The sequence below is a fragment of the Mixophyes fleayi genome, chromosome 5 (genome assembly GCF_038048845.1).
Source record: "Mixophyes fleayi isolate aMixFle1 chromosome 5, aMixFle1.hap1, whole genome shotgun sequence".
NCBI lineage: Eukaryota > Metazoa > Chordata > Amphibia > Anura > Limnodynastidae > Mixophyes > Mixophyes fleayi.
Window position 1 is genome coordinate 257,440,346 of NC_134406.1, and position 24,799 is coordinate 257,465,144.

A 24,799-nucleotide genomic window follows, 5' to 3' on the forward strand; every position below is an offset into this window, starting at 1 on the left:
ACTCCATACTAAGTTTAAACCCTGATGTGTGCTGTGAAGAGTAATATTGTCAACCAGAAGACTATGTGATAGATCTCCTGATGGTCTCTTGGTATGTTGTTGATCCAGGGACCTACAACACTGCACTGGTGCATTGAGTAATGGGATAACAGCACCCAGCATAGAGCTGGCTAATCTAACATGTGTCTCATTGATGCATTAAGGACCTGGAATATATTTAGAATAAATCTGATAAGACATTTACTAATAACTCCCAGATGATCATCATACCCTATATAAGATTATTGGATGCTTAGGGTATGGGTATATGGGTCTGGGTGGAGGTGATTGAAACCTCTGACCAGTATACAGTACAGTTTGTGTGTTTAAGTGTGACTCATAGAGGAAATTATTTTAAATAGATGATCACCGAATTCTGATTGGTTGGAAAGGTCCCACCAGTTGAAATGCCCAACCTGTCAGATATATGGGGACTTGTTTTTGATTGAGGATTTACCAAATCAGAGCTCAACAGTGAGTGTTAGGATGAGTTTGTGATGAACAGTTATTGACATTGGGGAGGGGGATTGGGCTTCCTTTTCTTTCTTTCTTTTTTTACTTGGGTGCCCTACATCAAATCAAGACTCAGCGGTGTTGCAGAATTCCCAGCACTCCCATAGGAATTAATGAAGTATTTAGAATTTTAGGCAAAGTGTGCACCGCTGGCAAATCGGATGTTTAGCTTTATCCAATTTGCAAGTTTATGTCACCTTGTTTTCCATACTGAAAAAAGCCAACATCGCTGTTTCATATGAAGGATAAAGATTGGTTAAGCTTCAATATGGTGTAGCTTATTAAGAGAACACCATATAATAATCCTTTATATGTACCATAGCAGTCAGTCCAGGAACTCATAAAAATGTATGGATTTTTTTAATCAATGGGGACTGTTCAGTTTATTTTATTTGAAATGTGATTTAAATCAAACACATGAAAAAGGTGACAAAAAGCACTTCATTTCCAGACGATCTTTCAATGCAAATAAAATAAAATGACATATTATTATTAACCACTCTTTCTAAAGTCCCGTCATATTCTGCAACTCTACACAATAATCAAAATTGGAATACATATAAGTACGAACAATTACACTAAAACAAGTGGGATGACCCATGTCAATATGTAGCTGGTTCATTTAGCATATATTTACAGATCACATAACTTGAAAACACTTCTGCTTTTCATTAAATATTTTACACGTGGCTGAAAGACAGTCAAGCAGGTTTATACATTCCATAGTCATTTCAGTTATCACACACTAATGACATATTTTAATTTGCAGAATTGCCTTGATTACATATGACTCACTAGTTTTTAAAGCTTTTTAAATGCAAAATTAAATTTACCTTGACATGCCGGTACGGGTGCATCCCAGGAATAATAGCCATACGGAGCCTTTTTACACACAGCCGTGCTTTTTCCAATGAGTCTGAATCCTCGATCACAAGCCCAGCGAACCATACTGTTCAGCTGTCCACCTGTTTGACTAACAATGAATCCATGTGGAGGGGACTCTGGGGTACTGCAGTATTGAGCTGTAAAATTCAGATAAAATAATTAAATGAATTTAATACTAGAACCAGTCTCTTCTTTAAAAGCAACATAATGCAGGACAATAATGGTCTTCAAAGGAGAGAATTAAATCCAAGCTCTGGACAGTCACGCTTCCAGGAGCCAAATCACTTGCTTCTGAGTCTTAAAAAGTGTAAGACCCGCGAGTGCCCATTGTTTTGTATTTTTTACATAGTTTTAGACATTGTTTTGTCTTTTTTACATAGTTACATACGGGAGCAATTTATGGTTACCAGGGCAATAAGATTATATTTGAAGCGCTAGTCTTATTTATACAGATATTATATAGAGGAGTGTATACATCTAATAAGGTATGCATAATATAATACGATAAAAATACAGTACACAGTCTACAATATGTTATTGACAATAATATATCCTTCTAATATAACCATAATATATCCTTTTACAAGTGCTTGTATATTATATTTATTGTATATAATTTACCATGTAGGTTAAAGTAACAGGCACGTGACCCCTATCAGTTTGTGTATTTGGTCATCTTCCAACCAAATTAACAGATTGATGTGTATTCCGCAAGTGATCCATCCACGCAGCACCATTTCTTATAGGCTGTATCTCTTCTAAATAATATACACAAATACAGTTTTGGAGGGGGATAAAATAGGCAAAGAAGATAGGACACTAGGGGGTCAATTTACTATACAATTCCTTAAAATCCCCCTAAATAACCAATTTTTTTAAGCATCCTATTGATTTATAACTAGGGGATCGAAGATATCTGCTGCAGTTCCACTGTTATAAAAGATTTTCAGTACTTGTGCCCAATGGCTTTCGCCATCTAAAGATGGCATTAACCAATGACATCTACAGGGAGAGTACTGCGATAGAGGGATCTTCGGATCCAACACCACAGCTTCCTTACCTCCCCTACGGTCACTATCGCAAAGGTGGTCACTTTGCGATAATGACCATAGACGAGATAGGTAAACTGTAGTGTTCACCAGGACAGCCGTTTATCGTGACTGTCGTTCTGGCAGAAATTTTTTAATAAATGAACGTGACAAAAAAAAATGGTTATTGTTAAATATGCCCATATAGCAAACTAAGCTGTGAAAAATAAAATTACCCTTCACTCATACGAACATTTATTTTTATTTTTTATTATCCAAAACATTATAATACTTCTACATGCAGCTAATAAGCCAGAAAAAAGGACCGTGTAAATCACACATTTATTGAATCTATAAAAGCAACAGGAATAGTTATATAAAAACATTAATCTTTCCACTAGAAAAACACAATAGCAACAAGGGAGTATAAAAAAGTAGTCTTAGCGTGCTGTTTATAGTATAAAATATGCTGTTTTTTTATATATATGTCTAATTTTTCACTCAGAATAGTACAGTATATTGCATCTCTTTAAAAGAAAATGCACATCTTGTTATTACAGATGTCTAGTTATTATGATAGTACAACATCTGTGCAGTATCTCTGCTTCAACCCACACGAGATTAATCCAATTACATGAGAAGAGAACCACTTTCTAACATGGAAGATTGTCTGTACAAGTCAACCATAAAGTGCAGTAGATGGATTTTGAGGATTTTTGGTTTCCTTGGAGACCACAATCTTCTGAAATGTTGTGACAGACATTAAATAACTTTGAAAAGTAACAAGCAGATGTATCCAAAAACGGATCAAATGCGGCAAATAACATTATAACAAATAGCGTAAAAATTGTTTTGTTGCTCAAAATGAAATAAGAAATGTATCACACAATTTAAAGACATTTCTGTTTTGTAAAAAGTTAATGATCCCATTCCTCAAATTGCAGCATTGGAGATATTTTCCCATGGAACTCCTTCTTCTGTGATGGGATCTCCTAATGAAATCAGAGCTCTACAAAGGATTCTAATAAGGAAAAGTGTAGGCATAGCCCATAGCAACCAATCAGACTATAGCTATCATTTATCTAGTACATTCTACAGAATGATAGCTAGATTCTAATTGGTTGTTATTGGCAACACCTCCAATTTTCCTGCATCATACTGCATATTAGGTAATTATTTGGTATCGTTATACTCAGGAGACCTGGGTCAAATACATCAGAGAATAAAGGATAAAGTACTGGGATTTCTCCAAGTATGTAAAAGTAATTTCGGGAAGCAATATGGTAAACTGTATTTTTTTAAATATTTGTTTTCCTAATCTAATGCATGTAAAACAAATAATAATAAGCAATCTATTTCAATATACTACCAAAAGAAATCCCTATTTGCCCTGTTCAAAAATATAACATGCTTAAACATTGAGGTTCAAATGCATGAAAATGGTTCTGGCCATGCAGGTGTGAAAGAGTTAAGTGAAATAGCAAGTTGAGGTAATTGTAGTTCAGATTTTTATGAGTTATAACAATAGAGTGGTCAATCCACAATAAATCGGTCTTTCTCATTTACCTTTGCATAGTTTAAGCTTAATTAAGCTAGGTACACACTACACGGTTTTCGTCCAATAATCGGCTCAACCAGCCGACATACGACCGCTCGCTCAAAAGTCGGGTCAGTGTGTGTAGTGACAGGATAGTAGAAAGTCTGCCCAAATGGACGATTGTCACCTCATTTGGTTGGTCATACCGTTTAATATTTTCGTTCCAATCTCATTTCCGTTGTGTAGTTCCGACCGATGTGTACGAAATTGCAATCATTGATCACGTCAACATGGCTGTAAAAAATCGCTAAAGGGAAGTCCGGTCTTCCCTTTATCTTCTAAACCAAGGCTAGTATGTATGCAGTCCATGGACCGAGCGATTGGACTATCGATCTCATGTAAAATTTATCGGCATAAAAAGTTGGTGGAAAATTCTTTAGTGTGTACCCTAGTGTGTAGCTTTAGTGAGCTACATACAAATCGCTTTAATTCATATCCTCAACTGATAATTATTTATAGATCATAGTTCGAAATGTTTATGCTGTCTGCCTTGGAAATAAAGCACTTGCTAATGCTGTTTCAGATATAAATGATTTCCATTTGTTTGCTAGTCAGGGCAGAGGCATAACCAAAAATTCTTGCAAGTTGTACAGTTAAAGTTACCATGGCCCATGAAAGCTGCTCTGCTCTATTCTAAAAAAAATACAAAACAGTAACACACTACTTAAAAACTTACCTCCCTCCCACAATAGAACAGACTATGGGTGACTATTGACATAAGGAAAATTGTTTCCATTTGTGAGGCAGTTAACAATATTGGCTCTATAGTTTTATTTGTGCTGAATTGATTCTTTAACAAGACATGCTTACAGTAAAAGCCTTCTTTTAAATATGCATTTGTTCAAGTTATTCATATTGACTAATTTCTAGAAAAGTTGACATATTAAAAAATGGTTGAATTCCTAATTCTTCAATGCAGCCTTCACAAACTGATTCACCATCTGTGAAACACTGATGTTGGATAAACCTTTTAAAAAGTTTAAAATGCTTTAGAAATAAATAACTATTATAGCTGAAGTTACAAACTGAAACACTAGAACAAATAATAACAAAAATTTGCAAATCATTATTTATTAATTTGCTTATCTTAATTAAAAAAATGGTGGATGGAATGTCCCTTTAACTAAAGGATCTATATCAAACCAAAATAATATAGACTTTGGGTGAACCTATAGGACCATATATTATAGCTGTATATTTACAATATACATTATACAGTATTTACCGATAATAAAGCAATTGGTGCAATTTCAAAGTAGCAGCTGCTGGAACAATATTACAATTTAATTTTGTTTCTTCTACAATCTACTGATGATATCTCTAATTTGCATAATACAATTAAGTGGGACTGGCCTAATTAATATAGTCTTATATGTTAATGTAGCCCATGGAGATGATAGCTCTATGTCCTACACAGCAAAACACATTTAAATGCAGATGGAAAAAAAAGCTAATCTTGCTACAAACTCTTACGAATTGACTTAATTCCAAACAGAATCTTGGATTGGATACATCCCTAATTGGAATCCGCTGCCTAGCCCTGCACAGATATTATCTCTCTCTTGCTTTCATTTCTTGGAAGAGTCAGTGCAAAATAATTTTTTACTATGGTGATTGTTGACAATGCTATTTTGATAGTACAAAGCATGTGTTTAGCATATGTTTTAAAAATGCTTTTTAATAAGCAATAGTAAATAGACAATATAAGCTTCATTTACAAAGGTGCAAAACTTATTGGCACTAAGGGGTATATTTACTAAACTGCAAGATTGAAAAAGAGGAGATGTTGCCTATAGCAGCCAATCAGATTCTAGTTATCATTTACATTCTACAAAATGACAGCTAGAATCTGATTGGTTGCTATAGTCAACATCTTCACTTTTTCGAACCCGCAGTTTAGTAAATTTACCCCTAAAAGTTTTTATTTGTGCCTACTTGTTCGTCTCACCCATACATAGATGCTCGCCCACATTCTGGTCTCTGGGCACTGCACCTAGAAAATGAGTCACCACCATCTTTGGTGGTATTGTGGGTCTGGCTTTAAATAAACATGGTGAAAAGGATAAAAAATTATTCAAAGTTCATCCTACTATACAACAATTTTAGGACATTAATGTAATTATTTCAGTTTTTCTCCTACAATTCTGCCCAGTGTAGCCTTATTTATGACACTGTTTACATTAGTAGCCTCCACTTTCCAGTTCTCCTGGAAGGTACAAAAGAGGTCCTAATAAAATTTTAGGACTGGTTTCCACAAGTTCAGGAAATTCGTGAACATGTTTTGCGAGGAGAAGAAGGATAAGCCACCCCCACAGAAACCTCGTCCTCCCCTAAATCTACCTTATCCACTCCTTGGATCACATTTAAATAATTTTGTCCCAGTTATTGCATGTGGGTACATAACTAACTATCAAAAACCTAGAAAATCTGCCCTGTCCCGCCCATCAGAAGATGCTAAATATTGCACCCTGCAAACTGAGCGGTGTGGGGTAACTAAAACCAGGTGCATTAGACCAAAACAACGCAATGGAATGAACAATATGGGAGGAACACGTTTAGCACTTCTGTAAATTACATCCAGCGAGTAAATTACCATATTATCGGTTTTCCCGTGCAGGATTACCATAATAACGGTAATATTTTTAGAGCGCGGGATTTTCGGCGATCCCGCCGTCAATTGAATACTACTTTCTAAAATGTGTGCCATGTGAACAGACAAAAGATGTTGGACTGGTTCACAGAACTATGTCACTGCCCACTAAGCAATTTGCAAGTTATTTCCTAATTATCCAGACCAAGTCTCACATCCAAAAAGAGACAAAACATTACAGCTCTCTCTCCTCGTCAAGATATTTCTTTGGGTTTGGTTCCACTTTAACATATTTTATCACTAAATTACTTTTGGCTATTTATTTAGAAAAGGCGTCCTATATCCCACACTATTAAACAAACTGATAAGCTACATTTATAGAGCTGGAATCTCGCTGGCAGTCTGCCCAAACAATTCAGAGCGGCAATACGGCAGAAATACCACAAGTGGCAATTATAGATAATTACCAACTTTGCATTCTGCATGATTTGAGTAAGTAATTTCTGTAAATAATGTACATATGTACTATATGTCTATACTGACTGCATTCATTAGCATATATTTTAGATAATTTTAGTCTTTAGATGTTTATTTACAATTATTTGGTTATTATTTCCATCTATTATCCCTTGGCAAGTGATAGTACATAATGATAGTATGTTATCATAGTAACACTTCATGACTTTTCCAGATGCAATAGGAGCCTCAACAGTAATGTTTTAAACGCAAAGTTCTTTCTGCATCCACAGCGATGAAAAACCAATAAATGTAATCAATGCAGCACAATTTTGACCATAGCTACAACTTTGCTTTTCACATGTTTAGAATAGAATAATAACATTTATACTCTTTCACTGGAGTGTACAGGGGGATTTTATTTTTTGTGTATGATTCCATTCTGGATAATTCCTCCTCTTATAGTACCTTAACTTACTTATCTGCATATCTACTTTATTAATATTAATTTAAGCAGGGATGGAACACAGCATCACTGGGCCCCATAATTACATCCAAAGAATCTGTGCTGTTCCTCTGAACATGCACAGGACCGTATGTACAGTGACAGTGCCCCATTTGTCGGGCAGCATGGTGGCTAAGTGGTTAGCACTTCTGCCTCACAGGGCTGGGGTCATGAGTTCAATTCCCATCCATGGCCTTATCTGTGAGGAGTTTGTATGTTCTCCCCATGTTTGTGAGGGTTTCCTCCGGGTGCTCCGGTTTCCTCCCACACTCCAAAAACATACTAGTAGGTTAATTGGCTATTATCAAAATTGACCCTAGTCTCTGTCTGTGTGTGTTAGGGAATTTAAACTGTAAGCTTCAATGGGGCAGGGACTGATGTGAGTGAGTTCTCTGTACAGCGCTGCGGAATCAGTGGCGCTATATAAATAAATGGTGATGATGATGATTTGGGAATAGAGCCTTCTTATGAGCCAAAAGGGGTTTTACTGCACATGTGTTGCTGGGTTCTCCTCACTAACAGGTCCTGCAGAGGCCATAGCAAGGGCCGAACTATGTGGGTGTAGCTGGCTGGTACAGGGCCAGGAGGTCAGGGGGCCTGGCAGTGGCAGATTACTCACCCCCCTCTGAGACCCGTGCATCCTCCTCCCCCCCTCCTCCCCGAGGCCTCCCACTATACTCTCCAAATAGCAAAGCACATGCCCAGAAAGAAGTCTAGTAGACTGGGAACGTCTGTGCCGGATCCCTACCCAAATTTTGCTATGGGGCATGGTAATGCACGGTTGACCATTTTCCCTGGAGTGGCGGTAGCTCTGCCACTAAAGGTAAATTACCATATTGCTTTTCCTTCCTAAGCTTTACCTTCCAACATAAGTAACAGCAATAGCACAGTACCTTCAGTGGACTAGAATTAATAGAAAAACGGTACAGAGGTTACAATCCATTATTAAAGGAACGCCAAACCTAAAATACAGATTGCCTTATACAGCAAAGCTACTAATAACATTCCCAACCATATGTGTAAAACTTTAAAGTACTTATCTGCACTACTAAAATATTAGAGATGAAAGACCCCAGGTATAGTCAGACATAAAAAACGCTTTTTACAACTGCGTATGTAGAAAAACCTATGTCTCGGGCTGCTCTCAGACTGAGACGTATCTTCCTCATGCGGTTCTCTACGCTTAGAGACGGAAAGTGGGAGGCAATGGCACTCAGGCGTAGTGTAGTAAGGGTGTGTTAACACTCATTACTTACTATGCTGGGGGGGAAAGTAGCCGAACATATGCCTCCAAGAGCTGTATCTGTTGCCTCGACTATCCCCCTGGTGTAAAATCTGACTTAATGATAATTGTACGTATTTTGCGCACTATTCCAAGCCACATGTATATTAGAATATGTTTGGAATACAAAGTAAAATACAGGGTGCAATTCACAGTTGCATTTAATTGTAAATTACAGTCAACTCTACATAACTCCCAAAGTTGCAATCTTAGTCATGGTGGTATTTCTACCTCGGCACAACTGGCAAGTGTGCAACGGAAGACAATAGCTTAAACTCAGCTGCAAAACAAATCAATGTGTGTTATTTGCAACTCTTTTATATACAGCAGCTGCTAGTTGTGGCTTAGTAGACCTTTAAGCAATAGACTTTAGACCAAATTGCTTAAAAATCAGAGGACAACAGAGGTACAAGTACTGCTGATGTCCTCTGACTGCTAGCAGGGGGTGACTGCAGGAAAAGAAATGTTTTATTATTTATTTATTTATTCATTATTTATTTTATTTTTCCTTTTAATGGTAATATTTCTTCTTTGTACAACCAGGAACTGGAAACCCAAGTCCAGCCCTCTCAGGTTGTATTCCCGATCCCCCATGTACAGAGGGTCCTAGGACTGGCTCCGCAGCATCAATAGGGAGCTGTCATTTTCGTAATAAACTGCAAAGTAAAATATTACCGCAGCGATAGAGAATCTAGGGCCTGATTCATTAATGATCTTATCTTGTGCAAAAGTAAAGATGCTTATTTTTAAGAAGAAATGGGGAGAAAAGAGTGAAGTTAAGATAAATTTTCATCTTAACTTAAGAAATTTTTCACTTACGCAGTCGAGTTTGCTTCTTATCTCCCTTTTCTGATCATGCACAGAGTGGATTTGCTTAAGATAAGCCAAAAACGGCAGATAAGATCAGTAATGAATCAGGCCCCTACTTATCAGGGTGGAGTTCTTAATAAATAGACACCTTCAACTCCTAGGGTTTCACTGAAATATACTAAAATTGGTAAACTACTATAGAAGTAGATCATGAATATCACAAATTAGCTATTTACTTATTTACAAATCATACAGCACCAATGCTATCATATTAAATAAGTATATCATAGTAGTGTTAAAAACAGCCTACCTATATAGCGTATTCTGAATCCTTTCTTGTTGGTTCCATGATCTGCCGACCACCGTAAAAAGGCTTCATGTCCACTGCTGGTTATATTAAAGGTAGATGTATAATCCCCACTTAAGGAAATAAGCAGTGGATAGTGACTGTTTGGCCCTGTTCCAATTGAAAATTGCAGATTAGCATACGGAAAACATGCAGATCCGAGTGCATTATACAAAATGTCATCAAAAGAACAAAAGCATCAAATTACATTCAATTACATATTGTTTTGTTACCGTCAAAAGCTTCAAGCACGTCAAACTCCTTTTCAGTATGAAAGAATTCAAAGATTATGGTTATATTGTATCCTTTTTCCACACTAATGCTCCACGCGCACATCTGAAGGTTTGGGTAGCTGTCAGGATAGCCGGGACTTAGTATGATACCTGTCGAGTCCAGGCGCATTTCATTGGCTGGGCATAGCACTGTAAAGGACAAAGAATATTCAGCATTTATAAGGGAAAAGGTTTATCTCACGCTGCAGCTGTTTCACAGTTTTACATTGTATTATTAGAATGAGCAATAATAAATTTAAGAGGTGCTTCCACCTTCAGGGGACTTCAATATAATGGCATGTACTTACTGTAGCTTCTGACAACTTTTTTCTAAATACACTGCTTTATCCTTATGTCTTCCTTATGTGCATTTTATCTATGTTTGTGCCATAACTTTTTACTTATTTGGCTTACCAAATAGCACCAGTTAGTTTGTTATCCCACTTCCTCCTTGAGGTGATCACCATAGTATCCAATCAGATTCTAGCTATCATTTTCTAGAACAGTGACGGGCAACAGGTGGCCCTAGGGCCCATTGCAGGCCTCCGTAGCTGCACCTGTGGCCCATACCTCCTTCATGCTTTATTCTAAGTTTTGTTTGTTATAGCCTGTGTCACAAACGCCCAGCCTGTCCCAGATACAGCAATCTGAACAGCTGGCCGTGACTGGCGTCACCTTAGTCACTTAGCAATGAATACACCTTTTCGGCAACCACAAAGGATTTATTATGATGTCCTTACATTCACCAAAACTACTTGTTAAAGTTTCACACTTAAATAACATACACATGTTACAAGAACCTCCCTGCGCTTTGTAAGTTCACAAAGAATCACGGAGAATACACTAGATTAAATTTATTTAATCTGAAAAATGTTTCCAAGGTTTAATTACAAAAATTAATAACAAGACATACAATATGTTACACAAATGAGTTTCAGAAAATAAAATAGGAAATAAAATCAAAGTTACTACTTACTAGTTAAGGCCTGATGTGTAAGAGAACACAATTGAGAAAAATAGGACATTTCAGTCTTAATAAACTCCCTCATGAAAATGCACAATCTGATGTCCAAAGCAGAAGATATTAAACCCTTTAAACGACCGTCGCCTCTCCTCCACTCTCTTTACCTCTTCCCACTCCCGAGTCCAAGACTTTTCCCGAGCTGCCCCCCTGCACTGGAATGACCTCCCTCGCTCCATCCGTCTCGCTCCCAATCTGTGCTCCTTCATATGGGCACTCAGAACTCACCTGTTCCTGAAAGCCTACCAACCATCCACTTAACCCCTCATCCACTCTGCTTGTTCTCCCTCCTCTCCCCTGGTCCCTTTTTCTCCATTGCATCACTGCCTCCCTTCGTGCCTGTTTAGGATGTAAGCTCGTATGAGCAGGGCCCCTCTCCCCTCCTGTCTTCTTACCGACTCTTCTGCTCCGCCCTCACTCCATATGTCTGCCCGGAGTTTCCGAAGCATTGGTACTTAGTGTTTATTGTTCTGTGATGTTTTACCCTGTATGGTCTACTGTTCGTATTATGTAAGGCGCTGCAAAAACCCTGTGGCGCTCAACAAATAAATGATAATAATAACCCTTTATTCACATAGCCTTCACCCCACCATCTTTGGAATTTAGCTGTCAATAAAGACAGATTGATCTCCCAAATGGCTTTCAAAGTGAGCTAGTGATGTCCTGAGATCGGAATGTTCACAGGGCCATGAGTTCTCACCTCTGCTCCTTCTGTTTTGCTACATGGTTTATAACTTTGGGATTCAAACTTCTCCAAGATCCTTATCTATCCTTGGTCTGGCTAATTTCAACATATATTGACACTTGAATATGTTTCAGACTCATGTCATTTAGCAAAGCACACGTTGAGATTACATTACAAGGTTACATAAAATGATCACATTGTCACACATGAATTCAACAGAAAATAACAAACAGTCTTTAGATAAACTACATAATCGTCACAGCCTGAAACACATATTTAAACTGCCTGCTGATATTTTATTACAGATAGGTGTCTCTTTTTTCATTAAATGTATTGTTTTTACTTCTTACTTAGGCTAAAGGTAACCTTTTGAAGGTTAGAGGGCCATCCATTTAGCCCCTGGAGAGTATCAGAATAATTATCACTGTTATAGAATGTACAAGATAGGTAGCTAGAATATGATTGGTTGCTATGTGTTTTTGAGTGATTCCAGTATTCTTAACTACTCTGCTATGAAGAGTGCAACATCATTGTTTCTGTAACTTAAATGCTTTCTTGTTAGCCCTGTGATCTGCTAACAACTGTAATAAAACTTAATGTCCTCTGCTGCTTATATTAAAAGTTTCCACTGAAAGATGAATTCCCACATAATTGCTAAATATTACTTAAGGTGAAGATCAGCTAAGTAACATATCTCAATATTCCAGTGTCCACCTCAATATTATTTGGTTCAAACTGATCAAGCCAATGAAAGAACATGACAAACATTAACAGATATCATATCAATGTTTAATCCAGTACTAGAATATAATGTCATATATAAGTGGATAATAATTGATTTTGTTATGTCTCTTATGTGACACGTCAAGCTTTTCAACTCCTAGCCTGAGGTAGTGTAATGATTTGGTCACAACTAATAGTAGACCTGAGTAGTACACTATTATGGTTGACATTCATTCTTAAACTACTGGTCTAATGATGTTATAAGTGATGGAGGAAACAGATAAGTAATGTAGCATAGCACAGAAATAAACTTTAAAGGGATGTTTATAAATCTGCTTTGATAAGATCATTTTCTACTATTTGGCTCAAACTGAGCTTCAAATCTCTGTGGGATAATGAATGTGATCGTTGAATGTGGTTCCATCTCATGTCACCCTGCAGGATTAACTGAGAAAGAAGCTCAATATAAAAGATAGATAATGTGGTTTAAAATGAAAGGGAATTAATCAGCCTGGATGAATAATAATTTTTATCTAGGCTGAATCATAATAAGAGCCAATACTTTTTGGGGAAACCTATACGGGGCTTCCTCTGCCCAATGGATACCGAAATACCTGATTCATTGATCAGGAGCGGAAATTATTCCTGCCCAGCATTTTTATTTTGCCATTTTATTTTGCATCAACTCCCGCTATAGTGATTGTTTATGACAGACATTCTCCCAGTGCGGGAAGATTGCACCACAGGAGCTCCAACAGGGTCTGCCCACTGCACCATGCAGAACAATCAGCGGAGACACTATGGCCTGATTCATTAATGCACATAATTACTCTGCGCATGACCTGAACAAAACCATATGACACAGAACGCAGCAACTTCCAATTAATCTTCAAGCAAAGGACACTTACGAAAGCTTACGATTCCAGGGAGGGAATAGGTTGGGGAAGGGTCCCTTGGACAATGTACAGTAAGGGTGTGCCAAGCTCAAGCGCATGCAGCAGCAGCCAATTCAAGTTCTGGGCGTATCTCAGGTACTTGTTTTTCAGCCGTATCCCTTGCTCCACCTTTAGGTCTACTTTAAGTGCTGATTTCTAGTGATGACAGCTGAGTATGCCTGCTATAACATGTGTTTGCAATCAAGAGTTATTGTCAAAATGTATTTTATGTACATTAATATACATTAATTCCATCCTAAAATATGTTTTTAATTGGAAAAAATAAAATTAAAAAACAACTTTTTTTTAATGTTTTGTCATTAATGACTATGAGCCTGATTCATCGAGAAAAGTTAAGCAAAAAATTGAGTTTTCTTACTTAAGTTTTCTGGACAAAACCATGTTGCTATGCAAGGGGTGCAAATGAGTTTATTATTTTGCACATAAGGAAAATACTGTCTTTTTTTTCATGCAGCACACAAATACTTGATAGCTTATTTGTACACTGAAATGTAAAGTTGATCTAGGACATGCTTTACATCAAATATAAATCTGCCATCACATTTAAATTTACCTTCCCCTCCAATGCAACATGGTTTTGCCTTACTTACTTACTTTTGCTTAACTTTCCCTATATTATTAACAGGCGACATTAATTGAATAGGTTTTTATTTTCTGTGCTTTCTTTTGTGAGCTTATATTCTTCATAGGTATTAGCCATATCCTGCAGTGTCCTGTCTAGTGGAGCAGAGCAAACCTACACCCGTGTTCATCACCACACGTTTTTTCACATCCACTCCTTGTTGAATATGGACAGGCGTGTAGATGTTTCACCTGCGTTTTTATTTAAAAAAGAGCTAATTACTTTCATTTTGCAAGCCTTAATGGATCTGACCCTGTGCGTTCTCTGTGTCTCTTCTGATTGGTTGCCATGACATGCAAACCATGCTGTTCAATCTTCAAACACTCAATCATTTCATCTATAGATGAGAGAAGCTGGGAAATTGTGGATGTTTCCTAATGCGTGTGGACTAGGCTAGTACAAGCTAGGCACATGCTTGTTTTTTACTCAACGTTGGGTTGGTGTAAACCATCCTCAGGCTATTCTTTAATATTTAAAAACTGGTAAATGACATCACAAAACTGCATTTTTGAAGTTCCATTGATGACTCTTAAATGCTAAAATAGTTAACTTGGTTGTTCAGGGCTTCGCAAGTCACAATAGGCTTTAGTTTTATTAACAAGTTTCAAGGACATGCAAGAACTACAACTATGATTTGTAACAGTTATGTCCAGTTTCCCAGGACATGTATATCATTGTTTGTTCTTTGTAATATTTGTTGATGCTGCATTTTGTAATTCACACTCGCGCAGTGCTAAAATGTGAATGAAACGTTATAAAAAGGTTATTATTTGTCTTAATAAATTCAGAGCATATACTACACGCTACCTGAGTGTGTAATTAATATCTCTTCGCCAATATGATATATCTTATCTGATCACTGACTACTTAAGAAATATCGCTAACAATGTTGATGTAGAGTATTTCCATATAACTGTATTACTCTATACAACAACTTATTCCCTACCTCCTGTGAGGTCCCTGTCGGCCTGACATCCAGCTGTCATGCCTTTTTGTGAACATAGCGGCTATAATAATATATTTTCCAGGCACAATTTGCTGGTGAGCTGGTGCATCTTAGCAAGTTACATGCGATAATTGGACCTCAGAGCACCACAACCCCATCATGTAATGTTTGCTGAATGTCATAATGGTGCACATTTTTGGTCACTAAAAATTAACAGCTAAAGCCTAGAAATTAACAATCACTGGATAAGAACTGCATCTAATATGCAGAAAAGTACTAATAATCAGAGACATTTCCAACATCATCAAATTTAAGGACAAATATTTATAACCTGGGACTGTCCCTGGAAATAACAGAGTTGTCAACTATATAAGTTGCTATTTAAACTATGCTTCCTCCGATGGGTAGTCTATAATAGACCAGGAGGCAGCATAGATTGTGGGAATTCCTTGCACCTCAATGGAATTGTGAGAAACGTAATCTTAGATGCAGATTTGTGAGAGGATCACCCATGAAGAGCCTGTTTCATCTTCAGATGTAGGTCCATTTGCGTGGAATGGGGTCTGAAGGGCAGGACGGATGTAGGCAATGTACAGTAAGGTCATGCCCAGGACATTCCTATGCAGATGCAGCTGATGCAAGTTCAGGACATCTCCAAGGTATGTGTTTTTTAGCTGTATCATTTGCAGGTGTAAGTGCCGACTGATAGTGATGACTAAATGTATGCCCGACAGAACATGTGTTTGCAAGAGGAATAAAAATGCATTTTATGTACAGTACACATTAAGAGCAACTGGATTTATGTATTTAAAGTAAAAAGAGAAATAAATATATTTTTATTTCGTATAAAAAAAAATAATATTAATGATTATAGTTTTAAAAGTAATTTCTTAAATATTTTCTTTTTTGCATGTGCTCTGATGGGACTTTATATTGCACATACGCATGTGCCTATCCTTCACTGCGTACTTTCTATCTACATACGGCAAGTAACGTATAGCCAGAGAGTACTTGTACCCAGATTCAAAGGGCAACATATCTTGAGATCTGCCTGTATTTCCATACCGGTGGACGTGCGTACAAGTTACGTGTAAGTTTTTTAAACGCAAATCGCACTAACATTGTGTTTGAAGATGAACCAGCCCCGAAGTGCCTGTAATGTCTGGTTCTCTCTCTCACTTTTTCCATCTCTGAGTCTTGATAAACTCAGGGCAGATACTACACCCTACCTCTGTGTGTAATTAATATCTCTCCGGCCGATATGATACACGATTGGACTGCACGATTTATTCTGGCAGAAACACCTGCCACTTCAAACCAAAGGAGACCATACGTCAACGCACAAGAGAGAAATTGTTCTATTAACATTAATTAAAGAACCTTATATTCATACAATTATCCTGTTGCCTACTGGGACACAAGGTTTATTTGAACAAACTTTATTGTTCATTTTGCATGTCAAAGCATCTGTTGTACAAATTGCTCTTATTGTGTTCTTAATTTTTTTGTATATGACTATAAAATATTTCAATGCACTTGCCGAATGTCAGGTTCAGTTTGAGCCTACAATCCAGTAAAAGAAACTAGGTAGAAAATATCTAAATTTTTAAGACTGATTTGTACAACCAACTAAGGGGATTTTTAGTAGCTACTGCATATAGCAGTCTCACCCGATAATCTAGATAGCACATACCTTGCTCACCACAGTGCATTCTTATTATATCACCTCAATCCCTGGATAGGTCCAAATAAAATAATCTAGAACTCATACTCTCATAACATTGCATCTAAGACCACATCTGAACCCAGGGTGCACAATTGGCAACCATGCATGTCGGATCATACCCAGCACTTGATCAGTACGAGTCTGAAGATAACACATGACAGGTTACCAGGAGGTTCTTACACATAGATCAGGGAGGACCGCAGCCTGTGTCAAGTTCCATACATTGTATTAAAAAATAATACATTTATGTGGTGAGATCTCTTATTATGTATGGTGTATTCTACACAATACATGCCAACTCTCCTGGAATATCCGGCAGGTTCCCGAATTTCAGGTAGGTCTCCCGGAGAGCTGGTAATTCTCCCACATCTGCCCAATTCACTAACTTAGAGCCAGCATGTACAGGTGGAGGGGGCGGGGCTTCACGATTCCGCATCATTTTGGCACTTTTTATCACTGTAAAAAGACCCAAACCAGGCATTACGTCACAGGGAGCAGGGCCAAACTAACGCAATTCGTGAAGTCCCACTCCCTCCACCCATACACCCCTCGTGCCCTCCAAGATCTCCCCGGCCCAGCCAACATAAGGTTGGCAAGTATGTTCTATACTAGGTCCTTAGTAGCTGCCAAATCTGGTTGTTCCCCCGAAATAAGCCAATATAAAGCAATACAAAGGGGGCCCTTAAATGCACGTGATTTTGGGCACCTTAGTGGTTACCTGGACTGCTATGCTATAATTACTCCCTTATTTTCCAATGCCCCAATGTTTACAAAGAGAATTGAATTTTAAAATCTGGTAAAATTTTTGCATTTCTATATAAGCTTCCAAGTACACATATTCTATCCAGTTTATCCAGAATTAATAAGTATTCCTACTGCATACGTCCAATTCGTTTTTATGTGAAGCCTCAGTGCTTTTGTTATCAGTTAACAAAATGAACTTGTTTTAGCGCAAAGAGTGCATTTAGCTGTATATGGAACTAAAGATGCAATAAAAACTTCCATTAACGTTGGTTTATAGCATCCTCTAATAACCATGTTAGATTCACTCAGACAAAAAAAATAAAACATATAAAAGTTATAAAACAGTTAATTTGCACAATACGTATAAAATCTTTCTAAACAGTTTCTTTTGCGTTTACCCAGTGGCTATTACACTAAAGTATTTAAAAATAAATGCACAAAAGGAACAAAAACTGCATTCTGGAGAATTAACTGCAAAAATCTGCTCAGATATAAAATAACTAATATAAAAGTGGCTCCATAGATTCTAATTTCTCCTTATACTTGTGTAAGTAATTCTGCATTAATGACCCATGGTTGACGTGAACTGCCCTGAATGTTAATCTCTTTTGATTTGCTCATGGTCAATGTCTGTACAAGTACGGGATCCATTATCACGATTGCTTAGTTTAGGTTTTTCCAGATAATCTTTTTTATTTTTTTCATCATTTGTAGTCTTGTGCCTAAAATATACAAAATGAGATTTAAAAATGTGATCATGCCTCTTGTACTACTTAATCACTGAGGAGCATCGTATCATTACTTGATTTTCTCTCTGGCATTCTGAACTAAAAATATTCCCATTTTCATATTGACAAACAATATTTTTAAAGGCCAAGTTCATCCAAAAATTAACATTTAGGACTAGATTTACTAAGCTGGGGGTTTGAAAAAGTGGGGATGTTGCCTATAGCAACCAATCAGATTCTAGCTTTCATTTATTTAGTACCTTCTACAAAATGACAGCTAAAATCTGATTGGTTGCTATAGGCAACATCCCCACTTTTTCAAACCCGCAGCTTAGTAAATCTAACCCTTAGTATAGAGCAGAGTTCACATACTTAAAATAAAAAATTGACATAATTCCCAGGGTCTTCAGTGGCTTCAAAAGTCTCATGCTGCTGCTCTGTACTAAATGTGTCCCTGTTTGAAAAGGCTGAGTAGATGTTGATGCTTCACCCTTGTAAAATTCTCATTTGCATGAACAATACAATTTACAGGAGCACTGACAATAGCTCAGCATGCGTGAAACAGACCATAGCATAAAGAGCAGATCAGTTTTGAACTGCTGAAGTACTGACTGGTAAAGCGAATTGTCCATACTAGGAAAAAAATACTGTTTCTTATTTTAACTAAGTGAACTTTACCCAATATTAAAAGCTCCTCAAACATAGTGTGGCAAAAGCATTTAAAAGGACCACTCAACATCAAGAGCGATATCTACTTTATGGCACGCCACATTGGAAAGATCTGGCTTTTCAAGTAGTTTAATAAGAGGTATTTGAATAATATTAGGAGATGACTACATTAAATTTTACTGTAGCTTACAGTGTGGTATATGTACATGTATTTGTTCATTATTACTATTTGTGTATGATTTTCATGACATGTCACTCTGATATATTCAAAATCAAACGCACAAAAGCAATGCCTAAATATTTTGCCATCAAGACAGAAAGCCAACAGAATCTTCACCCATGTACAATCAAAATGGTAAGATATCTCTCTCAGCAGGAACGGTCTACCTTATTAATTTAATAAAACAACTGTGGTGTGTACAACTGTGAAAAATACTCTCATTTTTATCCCTCTTTGACATCACTGGTCATTAAAGATAATATATTTCATTATGGTGTTCATAAATGACAAATGGAACAAAATATTTTATGGTTGATCACACACTGTGCTTAAACAATACTGACTGCTTCTCTGCTTCATTCTTCTATTCCTCAGACAGAGATTACAGTGCTCACAATAAATTCAGAGGTGGTTCTATAAAGTAAAATCCCAATGCCTGCACAATCCCTAATTCTCTCATTTAATAATTTTATATCAAAATAAAATGTAGCAAATAAAAATAGAGTGTATTAAAATGTTGAATTTCTTTGAGAAAGATGCATGCATTATATGGAATAATTGCATCCTCACTTTGTCATATAAGGATATTAGAAATCAACATGAAGTTCAGTGACCAAATGTAGGGTCTTTTGCCATAGAAGCTCTTCTCGACTCGTAGTATATGTCAAATTAGGACGCAAATTATTTCACATACAGCCTTATATTTCACTACACTTTGTTGTCATGAACATACAAAATATATAAAGCACATAACAGATGTAAAACCAATCACAAAAGTAGATACACATTTCTCATTATATGTAAAATAATTAAAATCTCAGAATAAGAGGCGGAATTAGTAAGCGGTGGGCCCCGGTGCAAGTAGGCAGGGAGGAGGGAACCAGGGTCCCCCGACTCTCTGCATTTGTAGTGGCCCCCATTATCTCCATGGACCCCGGTGCACTGCACCTGCTGCACCAATGGTAGTTCCGCCACTGCTGAGAATAACATCAACAAACTAGACATAATTATGTTGTTTCCAGAATATTTACCATTATTTAGACCTTAGGCTCAATTTAACACTGTGGACCTGATCCACGTTCGGTCGTAAGCCTGTTTGTGTGCCAATTCCTGTATGAGAATGCTCTGCGCATGCCCTCAAATGGACCGTACGCCAATGAATGCACTTTCATGGAATCATTCTGAACACAAATGATACTTATGGGGAGGAAAGAGGTGGATTAACATTGGCCATGTGCAGTAAGGACACGCCGATGCAGATGCAGGCGACTCCAATCCTGGGTTCCTCACTAGGGTGCTCCTGGTTTCAGCCGTGTCACTTGCACCAGCTACAGGGCAGGTGTAAGTGCTGACTAAAATAGTGATGACTGACATGTCATAGTCTTTGTATTAAACCTAAATGAATGTGTGACACGTGTAGGCAGAACTTACACGTAGGGGTAAATGTATCTAAGCTGAGAGTTTTCCGGCGGGTTTGAAAAGCCAATCAGATTCTAGCTATCATTTATTTAGTACATTCTACAAAATGATAGCTAGAATCTGATTGGTTGCTATAGGCAACATTTCCACTTCTTTCAAACCCGCCGGAAAACTCTCAGCTTGATACATTTACCCTAGATTCTAATTGAAAAGTATCTTGAGATATCCTTGGATTTGTGTATGGTTGGAAGTATTACATTGGGTGCCCCCCCTCCCACACCCACTGTAAAGAGCACAGTGCCCCATGCTCAAAAGAGGCATAACTGTTGTTTTCAGTGCAGAGTGCAGGCCCGAGATGATGCTATATCGGGCAATGCTGTAGTAACAGCAAACTTCACGCCTGTTAACATTCATTATTCTAGTAGCATATTACTACTAAAAGAGGCAGGGAAACATATAAGTTGATTATTTTTCTTAAAGTAAATGAACACATTGAGCCTGATTCATTAAGGTGCGCAAAAGGAATGTGTTGTGTGTGTTTTTTTAAAAAAAGATGTACGGTCCGGGCATACGCACAACTGTATCTAACTACAAGGATCTGAAGGATCTAGGTACGCCCCCACTTACACGGCACATGCCTTATTAAGATAGACACAATATACTGCAATATATATATATAGAGTATAAAATCCCAGCTGAACGCACAGGGAAATAAAAGATTTCAATTATTGTCCCCTGTAAATAATACACTCATTAATGAAAAAACATTTTAAAATAATAAAAAAGTCATTTTCTTCCCATGAAATACATTTATCATGATGTTACTAATGACTACTGTACATAAAATGCATTTTAACCCTTGCTCTTGATTGCAAACACATGTTCTAGCATGTGACCGTCATCACTATCAATCGGCACTTACACCAGACCTGTAGCTGGTGCAAGGGATATGACAGAAAATCACATACCTTAGAGATGCCCAAAGCTTGAATTGGATGCTCCTGCGTGTACTTCACCTGGGCGCACCCTTACTCTGCATTGACCATGTGCATACGCCCCTTCCCCTCCCAGTTCCAACCAAGCAATTGTAAGCTGTCGGAAGTGTCCTTTGCGCTCGAAGATGAATTGCATACAGTTGCATTCTCTGGTGTAAAGTTTGGTTCTGGACATGCACAGAGCAATTTAGTGCAAAATACGTCACTTATCGGCATATACATTCCTTTTGAATCAGGACCTGTACACTTGTATAATGCATGACCTCACAGTTATACTTCTGCAGAGCTTCCACTTTGCTTTTCATACTAATAACTTGTAAATGTTCCGTTAATTAACTTCACCAGAGATGTGCTAACATTACCCCGCTTGACAGATACTCATTGACAGACTGGGAAAAACTAACTTCTAATTGTGATGATTTTTTTAATTAAAAAAGTAGTTTTCAGTTTCTATTGCCACTACCCACTGATAAATGCTTGCTGTGAGAGATATTTGTTTATTATCTTCATATCCCCTTATTTGTTTGCTTTTGAGTTACATCACTATATACTTATGGATTACATTACACTCATACAACTATGAAACTTACGATGAATTTAAAGGAGAATAATAATAACAATCTATATAAATTAATAGAGAAAATATTCATTTAAATTTGCTGTAAAAATACATATTTAAAGAAATATCTAAATAAACACACAGAGAATAATGAAAAAGAAATATTTTAGCAATGCAAATGTACTCTCAAACAATTTTATCTTGATTTTACATAAGTGTAAATTCTGGATGAAAAAATGCCCTTATTTGTTTGTTAATCCTCTGAAATGCTAAAGAGCAATTGAAGACATTATGTGACTTTTTATATATAAAAGCTGTGTGCTACTAAGCTGATTAATAAACACAAAATTGCAGGAGTGCTCTCTTGCAAGACAGATAAAGTATGACTGACAGCTTGGCAACCCTGCTTTGCAGAAATGCACTTTGTGGATTGGTTGATTCATTCACAGGGCAGGGCAGGGCCAGTGCTGTTATAGCAAGCCAAATGACTGCATGCTTACCTTTTTGTCCTGTTTTCAGTTCACACAAGGATTACGCCCTAAAGACATATCTTGCACCCACATACAAATAAAGGTTGCACTATAAATAGGCCCTCTATATTGATGACATTCTGCTTACCCTCACTAACCCCCAAAACACGATTCCGTTAGTTTTGGCATTGATTGCTGAATATGGGAAACTTTCAAATGTTAAAATTAACACTGATAAAACAGAGGCTCTTCCTCTCAACATCCCTCCGCCCCTTCTACAAACCCTCAAAGACAACCATCGATTAGACTGGCAACCCCAAAAATTAAAATACCTTGAAATGTATCTTACTAAACACTATGACTGACTATACCAAGCAAACTTTCCCCCATGATGCCCTCAAAAAAGATTTACGTTCATGTGCTTCTCAAAATATTTCTTGGATTGGTAGAATAGCAGTGGTAAAAATAAACCTGCTCCCCAGACTCCTCTGGGTTAGATTTACTAAGCTGCGGGTTTGCAAAAGTAGGGATGTTGCCTATAGCAACCAATCAGATTCTAGCTTTCATTTATTTAGTACCTTCTACAAAATGATAGCTAGAATCTGATTGGTTGCTATAGGCAACATCCCCACTTTTTCAAACCCGCAGCTTAGTAAATCTAGCCCCTCTATCTTTTCCAAACCCTCCCAATTAGACTTCCCCCGGCTCTCAAAGATCTACAAAGCAATAATACTAAATTCGTTTGTGCATCCAAGAGACCTAAAGTCTGCCTAAAAATTCTATACAGACATTTAAGAGACTGAGGCCTAGGCCTTCCCTGTCTCCATAAATATTATCTAGCCGCTCAACTCACACAGGCGATATTAACTCACTCTCACTCACATACCAAGTTGTGGGTAGACATAGAGGGTCATTTACTCCACATGCACTCTTCCTATTCTTTATTCTGGATCCACCCTAAACACCGACCCCCATGTTCCCTACACCCTCCAACACTATGCTTCACGCTATCAATATGGAACCTTTGTACTCAAGCTTTCGATCTGATATCTGACCATTTCGCATGATCCCTCTTTGGAACAACCCAGAATTTACTTCAGGACTGGACCCTAATAAGTTTAAAGAATTGACATCTCATAACATTATTTTATTTTATGACATAGTCCCTTCTACCTTTTCCCAGAAATCTCTATTCTTCGAGATCGCTTTGGAACACAAACATCAGCTTTTTACCAATATCTACAGATTCTCCATTTTTATCATGACAAAATAAAATGCAAAAACCCTCAACCCTCATCCCCTTTCCGTACTCGAATCCTTTTATCTTGGTAGGTACCCCTCCAGAGGCTTAATTTCAACATTCTATTCACTCTTTATTAAGCATTGTCAATCTACTAAAGAGAGACATGAGGGAGGTTCTTGGCCCCGAGGATCGAACCTGAGTCTGTGAAGCTGTTTCTAAAAGCTCCATTTGTACACAACTAAAAGAAAACTCGTACAAACTCCTATTTAGATGGTACCTAGTGCAAGACTCTGAGCCTTCTACCTCATGCTGGAGAGCATGCGAAGGGGAAGGCACCCAGGCCCACATATGGTGGACTTGCCCCAAAATAGTAAATTTTTGGAAGACGGTAGGTCACCAGATGAAAAAATTACTCACATCTGACTCCCTGCCAATATTTCCTATTACCTTCTCCCACGCACAGTCCCTGATACACACATAAAAGTTGATTGACACATTCTTGTAATGGTGAGATGCCTAATCGCCCTTAATTGGAAGAAGACTGACCCACCCACTATTCAAACACTCATTTAAAAAATCTGGCAAACACATAAAATGGAACATATCACCAGTATTATTCATAACCGTTTCCTCCAGTTCTCCTTCACCTGGAACGCCTGGACCTCCTATTTCACAACAGACCTATAGAATAAGCCACTCTCCTAACGCCTTCATATACTTTCCGGTTTTCATCCCCTACTGTCCTCTACT

General features: G+C 37.5%; 1 protein-coding gene across 1 annotated transcript in view; it reads right to left on the reverse strand.

Moving 5' to 3' along the window:
• CSMD3 (CUB and Sushi multiple domains 3) overlaps window positions 1–24,799 on the reverse strand; it is an 853,424-nt gene that overhangs the window by 100,031 nt on the left and 728,594 nt on the right. The window contains exons 48-50 of the mRNA XM_075213978.1: window positions 10,285–10,473; window positions 10,016–10,162; window positions 1,386–1,574 (exon numbers count right to left, since the gene is read on the reverse strand). Of these exons, the coding sequence (XP_075070079.1) occupies window positions 1,386–1,574; window positions 10,016–10,162; window positions 10,285–10,473 (525 nt within the window). The remainder of the gene's footprint in view (window positions 1–1,385; window positions 1,575–10,015; window positions 10,163–10,284; window positions 10,474–24,799) is intronic.